Genomic DNA, 20,793 nt, shown 5'->3' with positions numbered 1-20,793 from the left:
TCATCAGAAAAGGCAGCATCATTATTCTTAGAAACTGAAACTTTCATTACTTTTCCTTTATTTTTATCTTTGGATTCTTTCTTAGCAAGAAAGCTATTTTTAGGACTTGGACAAACTGTTGATGTATGACCTATACCACCACGTTCAACATTTAATCTCATTTTCTTTAGACTCCTTTTCTCTCCTTTTATCTTGTCTCTCACTTCCCCTAGATGAAGACACTCTTTTCCTAAACCTTGACTCTCCCCCTTTCTTAAGTGCGTTCATCTTTTCAGACTTGATCAAATTTCTAAACTTCCTAGTGATGAGGGCAATTTCTTCATCAGACTCACTATCATACCTAACCTCAGACTTTGAAGCTTTTAGGGCTAAGTCTTTAGGTTTTTGGGAATTTTCATAGTACTTCATCTCATAATTCTTAATATGACCTACAACCTCATCAACTTGCATGGTAGCAATGTTTTGAGTTGCTTGCAGTGTTTCAACTTTGATTCTGAACCTTTCAGGCAAAGACCTAAAATTTTTCTTATTAATCTTCTTATTTGTCACTTTCTTTCCCAGGTAGGCCACACACAATATGGTTGAGTCTCATGTAAAACTCAGAAAATGTTTCATTTTCTTCCATCTTAAGATTTTCAAATTGAAACACAAGCATCTCAAAATTTGAAGATTTGACTTCATTTGTACCCTCATGGGTAAGGTGAAGGATGTTCCATGCTTCCTTTGCAATTTTACAATGAGCAATACGAGCTAACTCAGATTAGACAACAGATTTGAATAAAGAAAATAAAGCTTAAGTGTTTCCTTCTTAAGCATTCTTTCTTAGCTTGAGTCCACTCAGACTATTTATTTTCAATGGTTACACCATCCTTTGTGACTGTAGGTTTTTTATAACATTTTTCAATTGCAACCCAAACATATTTACCTTGAGTCATAAGAAAAGCTGTTATGTTAGGTTTCCAAAAAAGCATAGTTATCACCATCAAACAAAGGAGTAAGTTGAATAGATCCACCTTCCTTGAGAATGCTATCCATATTAAATTTTGAAAACAAAAACAGAGATTTTTTTTTTTATTAAAAAAAAAATTTCACAAGGACCAACTCAATGTATAGAGGATGGCTCTGATACCACTTGTGAGTTTGTACGCAGCGGAATGGTTGTGGAATATAATATGGATAAATAACCTAGATGGATGGTGAATAGATTTTACTTGCTCCTTTATCCAATTTTTGCTTATTTTAATTTAATTGAAATAAAACTAAAATCAAACCACAAAGCAAATAAGATTTGAGAGATGGCACCAGGATTTTTAGCGAGGAAACCCCAATTGGTATAATAGACTAATTGTTGCGGGGAAAACCTCGTTGGACTGTGCTGTCTTAGAGAAAAACGATCCACTATGTTTGAAGCAAAGTACACCGAACTTTGACTCAGGCTCACACCCTATCGTTGTACCAAAAATCAATCGCTGACAATCCTTGGCTTTGCTTTTTTTTTTTGATAAGTAAATTGTATTAAAAGCGTTCAAAAGGGGAACGCGCCCCAAACTATACAAAGACAAAACGGAGCCTATGAATTCAAAGAGCTCATAAAATCAACAATCTCCTCAAGAGAGGAGTAGTCTCTCCCCTGACCCCAACAAAACAAATTACAAATGATAGAAAATTTTAACACCCCGATGGAGGATTCCTTTCCCTCAAAAGATCTTCCATTACGCTCTCTCCAAAGGCTCCACCAAATACAAAAAAGGATCACCCTCCAAAAAAACTCTGACCTGAGCCCCCACCCATTGGCCCCTCCACATATCTAGCAACTCCCAAGATGACCGAGGCATGACCCAATGAATACCAAACAGGCCATACATCAAACTCCAGCAATCATAAGCCACAGGACAGTGCAACAAAAGATGATCCGCCGACTCCCCATTAATCTTGCAAAGACAACACCTATTAACAATGATATGCCTTCGCTTCCTCAAATTGTCCAAAGTCAAAATCTTACTCCAAGCTGCAGTCCACACAAAAAAGGCCACCCTAAGAGGCGCCTTAGACCTCCACACCGTCTTCCATGGGAATGAGGTACCATGAAAACCAGAAAGGCACACAAAAAAGGACCGAACCTGGAACATCCCCTGAGAAGAAGGCACCCAAATCAAGGAATCTGCCCCAGACCCCTCCACCTCCTGTCCGTAAAGGAGAGCTAAAAACCCAATGACATCATCCAGCTCCCAATCTTGAAAAGCTCGCCGGAAACGCACATCCCAAGACAACCTTCCACTATCAAGGCGATAGTAGTCAGCAACCATTGCATGTTTGTCAACAGCAATCCTGAAAAGCCTGGGAAACAATAGGGCCAAAGGCCTATCATCACACCATGGATCCTCCTAAAACCGGACAGTTCTTCCATCCCGAACTCTGAATCTAATATGTTTGGAAAAGGCATCCCACCCCTTACCAATGGCCCTCCACACCCCCACTCCGCTAACAGACCTGACTGGTCTAACTGACCACCCTCCTCTCTCCTCCCCAAAGCGACATGAGATAACCCTTCTCCATAATCTATGTCTTTCCTTACCAAATCTCCAAAGCCACTTACCAAGAAGAGCACAATTGAAAAGGGCCAATCTCCTAATTCCAAGCCCTCCCAACCGAATAGGCCTGCAAACTTGTTCCCATTTGACAAGATGATACTTGAACTCTTCTCCGCGACCCCCCCAAAGGAAATTACGTTGGAGCATTTCTAGTCTTCCAACAATAGAGGCTGGAATACGAAACAGCGAAAGAAAGTACGTTGGAAGGCTTGACAAAGTGCTCTTCACTAACGTAACTTTACCGCCCTTTGACAGATATTGTTTTTTTCAACCCGCTAATCTTCTCTCGACCCGCTCAATCACCGGGTTCCAACTTCCCACCCTCCTAGCCGAGGCCCCCAGCGGCAAACCCAAGTACGAGATGGGAAAGCGTTGCGTCCCACATCCTAGAACAGCAGCTAGAGTGTCCACCTCCTGAACGTCCCCCACAGGAACAATCACACTCTTTCCCACGTTAACTTTCAAACCAGAAACAGCCTGGAAACAAACCAAAACACATCTCAGATACCTCAACTGGGATATATCAGCCTCACAAAAAACAATAGTGTCATCCGCAAAAAGTAAATGAGAGATCTCCAACTGCTGAACTGATTCAGGGCCAATCTTGAAACCCCTAAGAAAACCCAAATCCACCGCCCTTCTCATCAGCCTGCTAAGGGCCTCCATAACAATAATAAAAAGAAAAGGGGAGAGAGGATCCCCCTGTCTCAACCCACGAGAACTGCCAAAGAACCCCGAAGGAGAGCCATTCACTAACACCGAAAACCTGACAGTGGAAACACAAGAAACAATCCACTTCCTTCATCTCTCACCAAAACCCATCCTCTCCAACAGATAGAACAGGAAATTCTAGCAAACATGATCATAGGCTTTCTCAATATCCAGCTTGCACAGAACACCAGGAGTCCCACTACGAAGTCTAGAATCCACACATTCGCTAGCAATAAGAGCGGAATCCAGAATCTGTCTACCCCCAACGAAAGCATTCTGAGACTCAGAGATAACTCCATCCAGGACCTCCCTCAATCTAAAGGCAAGGACTTTTGCAATGATCTTGTAAATGCACCCGATCAGACTAATGGGTCTAAAATCCTTGATATTAGAAGCACCACCCTTTTTAGGAATAAGGGCAATAAAAGATGCGTTAAGCGATTTCTCAAATCGCCCCGTGGAATGGAACTCATGAAAAGTGCCCATAATCTCGTACCGTACCACCTCCCAGCTTTCCAACAAAAATCTCATCGTGAAACCATCAGGACCTGGAGCCTTATCACCATTGCAACTCTTTAAAGCCTTCAGCACTTCCTCCTCCGAAAAAGGATTTTCCAGCCCATCTCTCTCCAAGGCAGAAATAGAATCGAAGTGAAGACCATCTAGACGAGGTCTCCAACGAAGAGGCTCAGAATAAAGTCTTTGATAGAAAGAGACAATAGCACTTCGCACCTCCTCCTCTGAAGACAAAACAGCACCATCCACACACATCCGCCCAATATGATTGCTCCTCCTATTAGCATTAGCAGTTCTGTGAAAAAACTTCGTATTACGATCCCCCTCTTTGAGCCATAATGCCCGAGATTTCTGACGCCACGAGATTTCCTCCAAAAGAGCAATCTCCTCACATTTTGTCTGGCAAGCTGCTCTTCTATTGCGTTGAGATTCCGTAATAGCACCCTCCCCTTCCAATCGATCAATCTCCGCAATATCAGCCAAAGCCCTATTCTTCCTCCAACAGCTCTCGACCTCAGGCTTACTCTTGATCTCTGCACAAGAGTTGCAGGTAGATCAAACAACACTCCACGAATACTTTGACCTCTTCAAAGTGTGATCGCTTCACCTCTTTTCTTCAAGATCTGGATTTGATGAAGAATGAATGAATTCTGCTTTTCGGAATCTCTGAATCTTCAATTATGCTCCAATTCCGATGAGATAGAGAACAATACTCCTAAATCACTCCTGTGTTTATATGTGTGCTCTCAAAAATAAAATCAGAAAAATCAGATTGATTTTCTGAATAAAAATCTCTCAAAGATGGCTCTCAATTAGATCTGAATTTTGTATGCAAAAGTCGTACCTCAATGTTGAATGAAAGAGGCATTATATAGAAGTTAGGAAGACCTAGAAAATTTCGTGCATAGGACTTGGAAGGAAGTTGGGTTCAAAAAGGAATAAAAAAGAATTAAGGAAGCTGAAGCTATAAACTGATCAGGACTTCTTGAACCGGTTCAAGAAGGGCAGCAAGGAATTCGAAGAATCCGTAAGATTCTTGAACCGGTTCAGGAATTCTTGAACCGGTTCTAGATGCCCAATCTTGAATTTTTCCATAGAACCCTAAAAGTTGAACCTGTCGAATATTCTTGAACCAGTTCTAGTTGGACATGATGTTTTTCTTCCAAGGAAAACTTCCAAAATCTTCCCAAGTGTTCTCACTAACTTACAAAACTTTCTAAAGCATTGTTCTCATCATCCCGAAGTTTAGTAAACCATGAACACTTGAACATCTTCAAATCCGCATCCGATCTTCAATCTTGAAATTTTGAATTGAAAAATTACAACTCGATCGGACTTGTTTTGACAACGAAATTAGCCAATTTACAAAATATATATTTTTCACAATCTCCCCAAAATGTATTTATATCTCACAACTTCCTCTTCATTTTTTGTTTTTTATTTCTTTTTTTCCCCTTTATTGGTTTCTTGCAGGTTCTTAACACCGTTCTTTATTTTAATATTTTATCTACGTGATAATAGTTTTTGTCATAACGCAGTATTGGTTTTGTGTTCTCATTGGGCACTAGAATTGCATTGCATTAAGGTTTTTCCTTCCCAATCAATATGTTATGAGATTCCAAGACAGTGCCTTGCAGCCTGCTCCCCACTGAGCTAATTAGTCAAAACTCCTCAAGTGACTTATCAAAAAAAAAAAAAAAAAAAAACTCAAGTTAACCTCACCTCTTTTCTTGAGAATCTGCATGATGAATGAGGCATTCAGGCTTCTCTCAAACTCAAGTATATAGATTAAAGGCTCAAGCTTATTATATAATTGAACATAGGGGTGGCAAAATGGGTCATGACCCACCAACCCGCCCATTTAAAAATGGATATGGGTGAACCATTTAAAAAAAAAGGGTCAAAATGGGCAAATAATATTTAACCCATTTTTCTAGAGGGTTAAATGGGTTGAATATGGGTCACCCATTTTGACCCATATTTCTCCCATTATATAAGAAAGACAGTTTTACATCATCTATTGGACTCAAATTCACCTATTCTTCCTCTCTAAAATTATCTCACACGATCCCAAATTCTCTCTCTTCCACTCTCTCTCTAAGATTCTCTCTCATCATCCTCTTTCTCTCTCTAAAATTCTTTGTAGTACTATAGTATTACTCTGCTACATCCACAACACATATACAATGTATTCATGTGTATTATGTATATAGGAATACCCGATTTATTCATTTAATTATTTATTCTATAAAAAGCTTAATAGTTGATTTCATATATATATATATATATATTTATATATATCTTACCTTCATGCATGTCTAGTCATAAAATAAAATATTATAAATTTAAAGAATTTTCAAAATAATTTGGAGAATTTACAATTACCGATTCATATTTTTACAAGCTTTTATCCATCTAAAATAAAAAAAAAAACTATAATAATGAGATTATCCAAAATAATAACATTTCTTTTTCCTAAAACGGGTTGGTGGGTCATGACGGGTTGACCCGTCCCATTTTGACCCAACCCATATTTAACCCATTACAAGCGGGTTGAATATGGGTCACAACCCATATTCGACCCGCCCATATTTGACACCGACCAAACCCGACCCAACTCGCGCGTTTGCCACCCCTAATTGTACATAGAGATCTTTTGTTATGTTCCTTTTTTTTCCTTGAATGTTTGTTATGTTCCTTTTATTACATTAGTTCTTCAAAACAAGTGAAAACAAAATGTTATTCTAGAATATGATTGTTATGCATTTGGTGCAATGTTATGCATTTGCAAAATTAGCAGATAACATGCAGATATTAATAATTATTACCAGTGTATCGCTCCCCTTCTGAGCGCTTTCTTTATAAAATTTTTTACTTGTCAAAAAAAAAAATTAATTATTACCATTGTAACCAAAATTAATTTGGATGAAAAAGAAATCTTATTTCACGGGTGCCGTACTCTGCTAACAAAGTTGAATATATTGCAGCTTTTTTTTTCTTATATCTTTCTAGGTAGAAATGGTTTTAAAAAACCAGCAATATAATACAAAATTTGCGCAACATGTTATTCTCCACGGATCAGTTTATCTTCAAGAAAGTTCCATGTGGAACTCTAATTCCATGTCTACCTTGACAGAGATATTATCTTAGAAGCTGCTTTCATTTCTTTCTTTGTCTTGCTGAACAAGTAATCAATTGCCAATTTATGAACATTTTTCTTCCTCTGCGCACCCCAAATAATCCTACTTTTCTTGGTGGATTGGCTTTTATGTAAAGCAGGTTCTATTGTTAAGGTTTCTGGCCTGGACAGGTCCATCTCGGATTGCAAGATTTTAGATTTTTAGGAACCATTTTTGGTAGTTATAGCTGTCTCCTGCTGTACCAGAAGAGGACAAGTATAGTGATCTTTGATTGTACACGGGAAGCATGACCTTTTGAAAAGCATAGGAGAAACTTGCAATCTGAAGTATCAAAATTTTCTTGTAATTCTGTTTGATCTACCCACACCTGTATCCACCAAAACCAGGGTTCTTGAACTCTGGATAAGTTGTTGTAGCTTACTAGCTTGTACAATTGCTTTTTATAGATGAAGGGCCTTTCTCAGGTTGTTGCCAACCATTGAACATGCAGAGCAACTTATCTTTGCTGTGTTGCTAAATGCATTAACCTTCTCTGCCAAAAAGTAATAAAATTAGAACTAAGAAGTTAAGAACAATAACAATAAAAAGAATGCACTAGCTTCTATACACTGCTGTAACCTCTTTCTAGCTATTTAGCTATTTATGACGAGCTTCTCATCATTGTGTCTTAGAGCTTGGTCGTTGAGCGGTCTTGATTGCACAGCCTCATGTAGGATCAATTTATCTTCAATCAATGTCCCTTTTTTTTTTTTTTTGTTTCTAAAATTACATTTTCTATTTTTAATATCTTCAGATTGGAGAAGAAGGTTTGCCTATTTTACTCCTTTTCTCGTGGGTTCTTCAGTAAAATTGGTTGAGTGACCCAAATTTTCATTTGAACTTTTGCAGGGACTTCTACGTTCTCAGTTACAATCAGCAAATGAAGATAATGGAAATAAGAAAAGGTGAGGTTATCAACTATCAATATCTGTACATTTGCATTCATTCAGACTCTTTGTTCCCTCTTCCCTGTTTCCTCCCCCTCAGTTTGGTTTAACTATTTAGACATCCAAAGATATGGCAGTAGCGTGTTTCTGTCTTGTTGTAACTATTTGATTCTGTAAGGTTGTTAGCTTATGGCGAGAATTTTGGATCACATGATTTCAGATTGATGATGTTCTAAATCACATCATTTGTTAATCTCTTACTCTTTAGTAAACAATATTGTAATATTAAGTTTTTGATTCTATGTTTGATTTACTGGATGAGATATGGACCACTGGAACCAAGCATTGGAGTTGAGCTTGCAATGGTTGGCTCGTTCCACAATCATGTGTTGGGTATATGGAATTTGAGCAGCTCAGATGCAATAGTCATCTCCCATTAATTTTTTAAAAGTAATTCTTCAAAAGTATGATCAACTTCCATAAGTTAATTAAGTTATGATTTGGTTTACTAAGGAACCTTTTATTTGACTCTTAGTCAAAGTTTGATATGGGCCACAAAAACGAATTAGGATAGTTTTTAAAATTTTGAATAAGAATTTGGATTTTTGGATTGACAAAAATGTAGTTGAACATATGAGAAAATTGGTCGAAAAAAGAAAAGGCCATCATCTAGTGCTGGTAGGTGGGGTGGTGGGACTGGGAGTGGCTCTCATTTTCGAACCTGTATCCTCACGCTTGGTTTAAACATTGGCCAAATTAATGGAAATTTAAAATTGTCTGGCCAGCTTAGAACTGCCAGCTTGATGCTATGAAGGAATTTGAATTTATGTCTAGTATTTAAATCAGCCCAACTTCTATGTTCTATTTTTTATTTTGTTTTTCTCTCTCGGCATTTTGGCTTAGGTTGGGCAATATTGTGCTCTTTTGAGTTCGACACAGGTGTAAAATCCATTATGTTTCTGCTCCTTTTTATGGATGCATTAAGCACAATAGTTACTTAGGGAAGAAAAGAATAAGCACAATAATTGGCATTTCGCATCCTCTTTTTTTTTTTTTTCGTTTCTCTCTCTCTGTTTTATTTTATTTTATTTATTTTTTACTCTACTTTGAGGGGTGTTGGGGAAATGAGAGAATGTGGAAAGTGGTGGGATTTCAAATCTCAAGGATCCTTAACCCTGAGGTTTGTGCATAAAGAGCAATGTTATTTGACTACATCCTTGAAATTGTAAATGTAGTTTCAAAATCCTGCCAAAAGAGCATAAACCTAAATGAACGACAACTTCTTTCTGGTCACAATAGCTATCTTTATTGTTTAGCTCAATAAGTTAACATATAATATATTTCAAGTTTAATTATTGGTAGAAGCTGGCTTGTCAAATATCATGGGGTTTGGATTCCCCAAATGAATGTTGTTGATTCCATATGATTCAGAAGCTATTCTGGTGTGAGGAAAAATCTCTGGTGGTCTTGGTTGATAGGTTTTTTAATTACAAGTCATATTGGGCTTTATGTATTTGTAGTTTTCATCATGTAAGTAGAGAAATTGAGGTAGCAAGCTCCTATAGTGACATTCTATTTATTTTACTGTAGCATGCTATGATCATGCTCCTGTTGTAGTGAGCTGGTTTAGTGCAAGGGAGTTTCTGCATCAGAGCATGCAGTAAAGTTTCATATCTTGGTTAAGTGATTGGAATTTCCATGGAACCAAGATGTTATGATCTCTGTTAATCAGCAGAGACTGAAATCACAAATCTGAAGTCTCAGTTACTCGATGGAAGAGGAGTTACGAAAAGTCCTTTTTGGGGTCTTCAAAAGGGAAAACAACAACTCAGAATGAATGAACTTCCGTGCGTGGGTGTCAAGTGAAGTCAACTGAGAAGCACAAAGGAAACTAAAGAGTCTAAGAACCAAAAGTAGTAGAGGAAAGAAATTCCAGTCAAGGGTTGGATGTGGAGGACAAGTATGTTCATTGGTGATCGACACTGGGAGTTATACTATTTGATATCATTGATATTGAAGATTGAACCACCCCCAGACACCAGAGTCATATCTTGTGCTTGGTTCACTAACACAAAGTCAAAGGTCGATAAACTGCATCCAGTAACACTTGGCATTGTCAAAACGATGAGACAATTATATGTGCTGTTTTGCCACTTGAACTTTGTAAACACTTTTGGTTCAAACATAGATGTGTGATTGTGATGTGCATCATGCTGGATTTGTCAACACTCGTTTTTTCTAGGTGGTTCTAAGAAGTATAATCCTTTTCCAGACTTGCAAGCTTTGAAGTGGTTTTGGAAGAAAAGCTTTTTACTGATTTAACGAATCTCTCTACCTAATGACATTCTTAGACCTGCTCCTAACTCACAGGAGTCGAGTTGTTTCAGCAGAGGGGAATTGGTGATGTCTCTATAAGTTGGCTGGACTAATATATAGATTTTGGAAACCCAATGGAAAGGTTGTGGCCTTCATTGAATCATATATAATGTGCTTTATTTACTTAATAGTTTTTATCCTTAAAATAAAGAAGCTATTGTGGAGGTATTTTACTGAAGCAGTACCATTCATGCCACCATATTGTGTCATTATAGATTGTTACTCCTCGTGCTATTGTAGCAGTGTACGATTATGGTTTTCTATATTTTTCTTTGCTTGGTTGTCATTCTTCTAAATTTTAACTAAGGTTTGAGATTTATTGTAATTGTTAAGATTGTTTATTGGAGTTTTAAGCCCATAAAAAGGCTTGTAATCATCTTCGTGGAATTGGTGAATATTAAATTCAGAATTTCTGCTCTGTGCTTTGCTTAGTTGCATGAAGTTCACAAATGGTGACTGAATTGGAAAAAAGGATGCAAATGCGAAGTTGGAATAATAGCCTTTATTGGCATCAAACTAGGCCTGGATTGTGTTTTCTAAAGGTGCTTAGGATTTCGGTGGGAATCAGTATACATGCCAAAATATTGAATAGTTGCTTATATGCTGCATATATGAAAGGAACTAGAAAGCCTAGAGAAGCTTCTCTTGTTCATTCCTGGTTTGTTTTTCTTCCATATTGTATTTTTCTTTTTTCTTTTTCTTGTTTCCTTTCAGAGAAAGAAATTGCGTCCAAATTAATTCAATAGATCAATGGCTTGAAAATTCTATTGCATGCATTACTCTTCGGTAGTTAAGCTTGTCTAGCCCTCCCTAGTATTTAGATTACAAAAGTTATAAATACCATTATAAGACCACACCTGGACCTGTGCCACCGACCACCGTAATACCCTATGCTGCTCCTTCCTTGCTTCACTCCATGGGCTGAACGGATGCTACCTTATTATTATTATTTATTTATTGAGAATTGAAGGTAGCAGCTCATTTTATTCAAATTCCTGATGTCATTTTCGAGAACAACCGTCAATTCAAATTGAGGTATAAGTATTTATCCCCCATAAAGAAGCTATTGTGGAGGTATTTTACTGAAGCAGGACCATTCATGCCACCATATTGTGTCATTATAGATTGTTACTCCTCGTGCTATTGTAGCAGTGTACTATTATGGTTTTCTATATTTTTCTTTGCTTGGTTGTCATTCTTCTAAATTTTAACTAAGGTTTGAGATTTATTGTAATTGTTAAGATTGTTTATTGGAGTTTTAAGCCCATAAAAAGGCTTGTAATCATCTTTGTGGAATTGGTGAATATTGAATTCAGAATTTCTGCTCTGTGCTTTGCTTAGTTGCATGAAGTTCACAAATGGTGACTGAATTGGAAAAAAGGATGCAAATGCGAAGTTGGAATAATAGCCTTTATTGGCATCAAACTAGGCCTGGATTGTGTTTTCTAAAGGTGCTTAGGATTTCGGTGGGAATCAGTAGACATGCCAAAATATTGAATAGTTGCTTATATGCTGCATATCTGAAAGGAACTAGAAAGCCTAGAGAAGCTTCTCTTGTTCATTCCTGGTTTGTTTTTCTTCAATATTGTATTTTTCTTTTTTCTTTTTCTTGTTTCCTTTCAGAGAAAGAAATTGCGTCCAAATTAATTCAATAGATCAATGGCTTGAAAATTCTATTGCATGCATTACTCTTCGGTAGTTAAGCTTGTCTAGCCCTCCCTAGTATTTAGATTACAAAAGTTATAAATACCATTATAAGACCACACCTGGACCTGTGCCACTGACCACCTTAATACCCTATGCTGCTCCTTCCTTGCTTCACTCCATGGGCTGAACGGATGCTACCTTATTATTATTATTTATTTATTGAGAATTGAAGGTAGCAGCTCATTTTATTCAAATTCCTGATGTCATTTTCGAGAACAACCGTCAATTCAAATTGAGGTATAAGTATTTATCCCCCAAAATATATGTGATTTCTACAAAAGTTCATACCTCATCAACTCAACAAAGTCTTTTCACAGTAAAAGGGTTGAGCTGGTGTTCAATGGGGAAATGATTTAATTCAACTTAATGATCTTACAAGGCTAAGGGCAAGGCCAGAAGGAGCATGGCATTGAGGCAATGTGAGAAGGCATGATTCTATGTGGCTTAATAAGGATTTGGTACTTGATAGAGCTAAATTACAAAAGGGACTTATTTAGAAGACCACAAGTAGTTCTAATTCTAAGGCTTTGTGGCGTTGAGTTGAACGGACTTCCTATTTAACTCAATATGCCAATGGCCCGGTATAACAGCTATAATTGGGCTGCATTTTATTGTTATTTCTATGGTTTTGTTTCCTTTTTCCCAATATTTCTACATTCATCTTGTGTTTTTGCCATTGGAAGTACATGTTGTTTTGGGTTATACCAGTAATATTATTGTTCATTCTCTGGTTGCAGCGATAATTTGGATTCAAATAGCATCCTGGAGAATTCTTTAAGTGCCAAGGAAAAGATAATCTCCGAACTAAACATGGAACTTCACAATATTGAAACCACCTTATCAAATGAACGAGAACAGCATGTGAATGAAATCAAGAAGTTGAATCTGATGCTCATTGAAAAGGTATTTTTCTGTTTCAGCACTAGTCCTTGTTTAAAATTAATACACTTATTGATAAGCATGTAAATGAATTTTTGCCGCCTTAGGAAAGTCCTCTTCATCTGCTTGTGCTCGAACAAGAAAGTATCATGAAAATGCTTTCTTTCATTTTATACCTTTTTGAGGCTTTTTCCAATAAGGTCCTTTATTTTGTATCAACTGACGTATAATAATGCTTTATTGGTTATTATAATATATATTGTATTTATTTCCCTTCTCCTGCTTTGACTTTCCCTACCCTCTGTCCGGTCAATATCAAATTGATTATTTATGTTGAATAGCAATTGTTTCCTTATATATATATATATATATATGTTTTATGTTTTAGTTGAGGCGCCTTCTCTGATATTATCTGACAGAAACAGAAGCATCTAATAATTAAAGACATGCATGTTAATACTGTCATCCCTAAATGGTCCGCTGTCCGCAATATATTACGAGGGCAAACTGGTTTAGCTGGTATGGGTCCTAAATATATGTTGATGGTAAGTGGCCCATACAAGTGCTGAGGACCCACAAGACGCAAGAAGAAGACTAATGCAAACTTTATGGTGATATGTTTGCCAGACTATGTCATTAGGCCGTCAACTACAGCCATTAACTTTGTTTGGCTGCCATCCTACCACTCATTGACCTAGACTCTTGGTTTAAGTCTGCCTCTGTACCAGTACTATTTTGTGTTTGGAGACGGGTTTAGGTCAGTGTCTCCATTCAGAAATCCACTCATGTTGATTAATTTTATCCTTTTCTTCTTTTCTTTCATTTTTAGATGAACTGCGGTAGCTCCAGCTGAAAAAATGTTTCATATTCTCATATATTTCTAATTTTATATAAATGAAAAACTTTCTTACTCAGTTGCTCTATATTTATATGGCTGGCTTTAGTAAGGTCTTCTTAATTTCGTAATGTTTGGTTTAGTTCTTAAATGGTTATTAACTGCATGAATATGGGATTACTTTTTTCATCTGCATATATATATATATATATATATATATATATAGCAAGAACTTTTTAGTTTGGAAAAGTTAGCAATATATATATATATATATATATATATATATATATATATATATATATTGCTAACTTTTCCAAACTAAAAAGTTCTTGCTATATATATATATATAAATTTGATAAGGAAGATTTCACTTAAGGCGCTCAAATGGGGAGCTCTCCCAAAGGAAACCAAAGCCGTCCATAACGACACTAAAACTTTAAACTATCCACAAAATCCAAAAGAAGATCCATAGAATTACAATTCCGCTCATTTACACAAAAAAATAAGGAAGACAATATATTGTCTTTTAGAAACCAAATAGGATATTCCTCTCGATATAATTTAAATGGTAAACAGTCTGGAAACTCATGAAAATGCTTGGAAACATGAAAGGTTAAGGGAACTTTTATTTGAAGATAAGACTCGGAAATAATTATTTTATTATGTCTAACACCTGCATACCCATCCACAACAGGACACTAATTTGGATTTGGAAAGAATATTTAAATTATACAAAGGAAAAGGTATTGAGTTATATGAAATTTCTAAGATTTCAATACACAAAAATGCAAAGTTATGTGAAGAATTTATAATTGTGTGAAAAATAATTGTTCATCTTTAGGTAATGACCAAACTGCCCTTGCTAAAACAAGGCACCACTTTGAGTACGCATGCGCACCACTTTTAGTATACTCACACACCATTTTAGGTCAAAAGTGCACCACCTTCTATAAACGCCTTAAAAAGGCTACAAGGGCAGTTTGACCATCATTTTTAGATAAACAGTGCTTTTTCTTGTAGCCCTATTTACTTTACATTTTATAAATTTTTGTGCATTGAACTGTGACTTTTCATGTAACTGTAATTTGAGAGCCCTAAATACACATTTTGCAGTTTTCACTAATATATTTTCGAGGTAAAGTTCCTTAGAATATAAAAACTATGTTTAAATGATAAGTTTTTAATTAATTTAATATTAAAATAATAATAATAATTTAATATTGTAACATAATACATTACTGGTAAACCTACTACCTTGCTGGTTGGTTTCCAGCAATGATTGTTGAGTGATGATTTGATTAGCTAAGAAAGAACACTACTTGGGCAAAGTTTGCACGCTCTTCTTTACCTTCTCCAAATTCCGGTTCATCTTCATTCTTTTTTATTTTTTTTCTTTTATAGTGTAATTTTTCTAATTTTCCTGAGTTTTCTTGCCTTTAAAAGTCAAAAAGCTTTTAATCTTAAAAATAAAAAATTGTGAGCAGCAACTTTGTCTGCTTTCTTGACTCAAGCATGTGTTTATGTTGAAATTGAGGAAACTAACTTCGTTTCTGTCTAAACACACTAGTTTCAGAGTTCAATAATGGTTTCATTTTGGTAGGCCAGTAAGTGGAACCATTTCATCTATTTCTATGTGCAATGAAACAAAAATTTACTCATTGCTTGAAACATGCAGCGACATGTCTCGTGTTTGAAGGTTGATTTGTCAGAATTCTTTGACCTTTCAACTTCAAATTTCATAGTTTCTGTTTTTAAATTGGTTCTCCGTATCTAGTAATTGTTTTCAGCTCTGTGACATTTTTTATTGTTTGTTAACCCACAGGATGTTGCTCTTGAGGAGATCAAGAAAGAGCTTCAGACAAGGCCAACAACAAAATTAGTTGATGATTTGAGGAAAAAAGTTAAAATTCTGCAGGTGAATCCATCTCTTCTCTACAAATTTGGTTGACCTACTGGTTTAGTAGTCCTCATAATCAAATTCAACTTAGCTTAGTTTACCTAAAATTTTATGGTAACACTTCAAAATTACCATATTTTTTTTCTTTCCAAAACTCGGTCAGGAGTTGTGCCTGCACAGAAAGCGCAAAACTCGTTAACTGTGATAAACTGATGGTACAATTTACTTTCATCGATTTTTTCCCCCATTACTTTCATCGTTTTTTTAACTTGATTCTTGAAAAAAAAATAATTTGCCAACTTATTAGTTACCTGAAAATAAAAATAGGAAAAAAGGAAAATTGTCAATGATGCATTTAAAACATACTTATAGGATTGTCACATTAATGTTTACATGGCATCATCAAGATTCTTAGCATGTTGAAGCAAGCGAATAAAATGCTTTCCACTAGTTTCTGAGTTTTGATTGATAATTAATGTTTATTTCTTGATTGGAATGATGATGATGAATTATTTAATGCCCTGAAAAGCATTGTTTCTTGAGGATGTCAGTGATATCGTAACTTTTAACCAAGTTTGACAGTGGCCCTTCAGCTTCAGATAAATGAGTTAAAGGCCAACTGAACTATGCTAAATTAAGGTCTCTCAACTTCCAACCTAATTACAGTTTCTTAGCTAAATGAATTTATGAACCGTAGTCTGGAAATCCTTATTCTAACTAACTCAACGTGCTCGCACACTAAAAGATAAATTATAGTATAGGGTCTTTGGAGTGGAATTTGTTCATAGATCTTCATGAAGTAAGGATTCATTGTGCTTGCAATTCGCCTATTTATTTCGCTCAACAATCACGTGGTGATGATCCTGTTCAACATTCCATTGTTATATGCATAGGCAGTGGGTTATAATTCTATTGAGGCTGAAGATTGGGAAGTGGCTACTAGTGGGGAGGAGATGAGCAGACTGGAGTCTCTACTTCTTGATAAGAACCGGAAAATGGAACATGAGCTCACACAGTTGAAGGTGTGAAATCTTTGACTTAGCTCCTTTATTATTTTGCCTTTTCCATTTTTTTTTTATTTCCAACTACAAATATGCTTGGATTTTCAACTAGATCTGGGGGCACAGTAACGAAAAAAGTTAATTTGCTGCTGATGTAGCCATCTGTTTTTATTTTGGGTATATTTAAAATCATATTTAAACTCTTAACAGTCTACTAATTAGATGTGGTTGTCATTATTGCCTTTTTCTACCGCTTTCAGGTCAGAATTTCTGAAAAAACTTCTTTGTTGGAAACAGCAGAGGGCAAGATAGCAGAACTTACGGCAAAGGTTAACGAACAACAGACATTAATACAAAAGCTAGAAGATGATATACTAAAGGTTTGTTTCAATGAACTAGGGAAAAAAAAGGGTTTGTTTCAATGATTTCTGAAATTCTGAGAAGTGATTACTTATTTATTAGCAACAGATCTGCAGAATTTTTCATGCTATTCTCATTACTTTGGCCTTGATTTGGGGAAAAAACTTCAATAAACAGTGTTTCCATGTCATTTTGCTGGCATGGTACACCAACTACTTAAATCTTGGCATGTATTAGACCACTCAAGCACATCTCACATGCATATATGTGTTTGCATTAAATGCCAGGTAGTTGCATACTTGTATTGAGTATGCCCTGCGTGCTTGCATGAAAATATATAATTGGTTGCTGATACTAGATTGGCAAAATGACATAGTATCACCATTGCATTAATGACTTACTCCTTGATTTGGAATATTTGAATAGTTAACCTGCATATTTGTGTCAAGACATCATTTGATATGGCATAATGATGTTCTGTATGAATTGCTACTCAAGATACTAGAGGGCATTAATTTCTTAACATTTAGTCATCAATTACTTCTTTTTATGCTTTGAGCTCTTTACGTTTATGCAGGGTTACAGTTCTAAAGATCGAAAAGTAAATCTATTTGATGATTGGGATCTTCAGGAGTCGGGGGCAACAGATACATCTGAGGTATATCTTACCTTTCCTTGTTCCTTTGCATTAAGCATTGCCAAATCAATAATGCTGCAGTAAATTATCTTGTAGATGTACTTTGTTCTTGTTATTCATGCTATTTATTATCTTACATCTGCCCTTTAATGCCTTGATTTGATCGTAACCACTTTTTGATGGGAAGAGCTACCTTGAATCATTGGTTCAGTTTGGCTATGATGAGCCTTAGCTTAGACAAGTAAATATGAACCGCTGTCAATAGGATCAGCCTAATATCACAAGAGCTTACTGAGTATACCTAGGGTTCAAAGGTGCATCTTGTAAATGAGTTTTGATTGGCAACAAATATAAATGTTATAGATATGTGCTTATAGCACGATTAAAATGGCGTATAATTACTTGGAATTAGAAGCTAAACAATATACCTTCGTATAAATAGATATTGCTCACTGACAATAGGTAAATTTATAAATAATTTCTTGTATCCATACAGAGTTTGTTTCCACTTCTATAGTTTCCTTTTACAACTTATTTAAACTCAGCTATATAAATTCTGAACAAGTTGTATATGTGCATAGATTTAGTGATAACAAGGATCATGCAGATAAAATATCTTTTAATTCTGCAGGATGTGTTTTGATCCCCTGTATAGAACTCAGAAAATTTATCAGAAACTTGGTAGAAATTTGAATTCATGCTCTAAAGCTCATTGATCGTCAAAATATACTTTCTTAATGCCATACCGTGATGACAATTCAACTGACTAGAGATCGGTCCAGCCTATGTCACTTATATATCACACCCTCCTCCTCCTCTCTCTGGGCTTCTTGCTGAAATTGGTCTGAGTAGAGACCTTTTGACTACTTGTAAGATTTTCAATTTTAATCATCTAGAGGTAGAATAAACTGATAGGAAAAGGTGGCTTTAATGACAAGGCCAGTACTGAAGACAAGATTAAAGGGAAGAGAGAACCATGTTCAAACCATGCAGTTGCAATTGCTATTGTTTCTTCGTATGATATTTTCAGGAAGGAAATTCTATTTCTTAGTTATTAGGCCTTTTAGTGGTTGGTTAGTTTTCCAGGGGATACATGGACACACATAGTCCCCAGACTGATTGGACAATAATATGCAAGGGCAAATATGGTTTGGCATAATGTGTCCTCGATCATCAGCTTTAAAGCGTAAATAAGATAGTTATTTATGAGTTATGTTTTAATAGAACCATAATGTGAACATAATTCTTCACAAGTCACATAACAGTCATTTCTTCTTCCAATTAGTAATGTAGCTGGAGCTTGTTCTTGAAACCAACAACACAAGTGTTAATGAGGGCTTTATTATTAATTATTATTATTGTTATTGATAAACATAATAATTTTACATTTCAGTGATTCTTTGCAAATGAGGTTGTATTTATATGCAGGTGAAGTAATTTACTTATTTTTATGAATATATACCTTATATATATATATATATTTTAAATAAACTTTTGTGTAACAGAATGCAGATCAAAAACATACTTCCTCAGACCAAGATCAAAGTTCAATGCTTAAGGTGATCTGCAACCAGAGAGATCGGTTCAGGACACGCTTGCGAGAGGCAGAAGAGGTGTCCTATAGCCTATACAAATTTATTTTTTTGCTTCTAACCTTTTCTTCTTTTTTTTTGTGGAATTCAGTACAACTAAGTTTATTTCTATTTGTCACATTACGGGTTCATTGGTTTGACTTTCCTAAATTCGTTATTATTACAGGAGATAAGGCAATTGAAGGAGAATATAGGCCTGCTTACAGCAGAACTGGATAAAACAAAAGCTGATAATGTCAATCTTTATGGGAAGATTCGTTATGTTCAAGATTACAGTCTTGAGAAATTAGTTTCTAGAGGATCAAAGAAGGTGTCTATTGCAGCTCCTAAAATTATTTTTGCATTGCTTCTAATTTCTTCTGGCTCTAATTCCTCCATTTTATTCTCAGCACGCAGAAGATCTAGAAAGTGGTTTCAGTTCAGATGTGGAATCCAAATATAAGAAGATATATGAGGATGACATAAATCCTTTTGCTGCATTCTCAAAAAAGGTTTCCTTCTTTTCTTTTTGCGTTTCTCTTCTATTTCATAAATTTTGTTAACATTATGAAATTTACGTGAATATGGTTGAATTAAGCTAATATTGTAACGGAAGAGAAGTGACAAAAGCTTGTGCATCTTTCCTAGTCCACTGTAATTTTTTGGCAATTGATGATCTTTTGTGGGTCTGCAAATATGAACCGAGCCAAACTGAGCTTTGGGTTGTTCGGGCTTGGCCCATCAACTCTATAGAGGTGTTTGGACTAAGCTACTGTTTGGGTGAGCTTGGCTCAAGCTCGGCCCGATAGAGTTTTCAATGAGTTAGTGGTTGGATAGATACCCAACGAATCACTGATGCAAGAAATCACCGTCGTTTCATTTATGAAATCCAATCTCAATCTCGGACAAGAAAGAAAAGAACAAATAAATATATGACAAGTTTTCAAGAATGAAATCAAATCTCATGAGCTTTTAGCGGCTATAGCGAGATCTTCCATTGTAACTCGACCTTATGATTTATTTACACGAGAGAGCGAGAGAGAGTGTGTGAGAGGGAGAGGGGGAGAGAGTGAGAGAGAGTTGTGTGGCATGGGTATGTGGTGGGCTGCCGGCAGGGTATGCAGTGGAGCTATAGGGGGTCTGCAGCTGTAGTCTTCTAGGGTTTATTCTTATCTCTTTACTTTAGTAAATCCAATGATTCAGGATTTAAATTCAATGGCTGAGAATGAATCTTTGATGGGCTATTGAGCTTATGAATTATGAACTATTTTGACCTTATTTATGAAATCTTGTGAGTTGGGCCAAACTTGCATAATATGGGCTAAAACCTTTTAAATGTAAATGGGCCTTCGCGTTAACTAGCTTGGTCATGAGTCTAACAAGCAAAAAAAAAAAAAAAAATTAATATAGGCAATTTTAGGCCAGCCCAAAAGTAAAAAAATTACTAGTATTAGCCCACCCAAAAAAATGTTAGCCCGCCCCATTAACAATTTCTGGATCAGCCCTTGCTAACAAGTCTAGCACTACTTTTGTCCAAGGTTGGTCATTTACTAAAGGATCTTGAAAAATGAGCTCGAGCCGAGTCAAGCCTGAGCTGTTCATGGACAACTCGGATCATTTGTAGCCCTACTATTTGTGTGAAGATC

At 36.0% G+C, this 20,793-nt stretch overlaps 1 protein-coding gene across 1 annotated transcript in view; it reads left to right on the top strand.

Moving 5' to 3' along the window:
- The window catches only part of LOC132285341 (protein CASP), a 35,386-nt gene that overhangs the window by 11,272 nt on the left and 3,321 nt on the right, over positions 1 to 20,793 (top strand). Inside the window, exons 8-16 of the mRNA XM_059787525.1 lie at positions 7,847 to 7,902; positions 12,705 to 12,870; positions 15,504 to 15,596; positions 16,472 to 16,600; positions 16,840 to 16,959; positions 17,517 to 17,597; positions 19,082 to 19,189; positions 19,335 to 19,478; positions 19,558 to 19,659. Of these exons, the coding sequence (XP_059643508.1) occupies positions 7,847 to 7,902; positions 12,705 to 12,870; positions 15,504 to 15,596; positions 16,472 to 16,600; positions 16,840 to 16,959; positions 17,517 to 17,597; positions 19,082 to 19,189; positions 19,335 to 19,478; positions 19,558 to 19,659 (999 nt within the window). The remainder of the gene's footprint in view (positions 1 to 7,846; positions 7,903 to 12,704; positions 12,871 to 15,503; positions 15,597 to 16,471; positions 16,601 to 16,839; positions 16,960 to 17,516; positions 17,598 to 19,081; positions 19,190 to 19,334; positions 19,479 to 19,557; positions 19,660 to 20,793) is intronic.

This window comes from Cornus florida, unplaced genomic scaffold (assembly GCF_030987335.1).
Source record: "Cornus florida cultivar Cherokee Brave unplaced genomic scaffold, ASM3098733v1 CherokeeBrave_3.0.0_Hap2_Chr11, whole genome shotgun sequence".
NCBI lineage: Eukaryota > Viridiplantae > Streptophyta > Magnoliopsida > Cornales > Cornaceae > Cornus > Cornus florida.
This window is presented reverse-complemented; position numbering and strand designations above follow the sequence as displayed.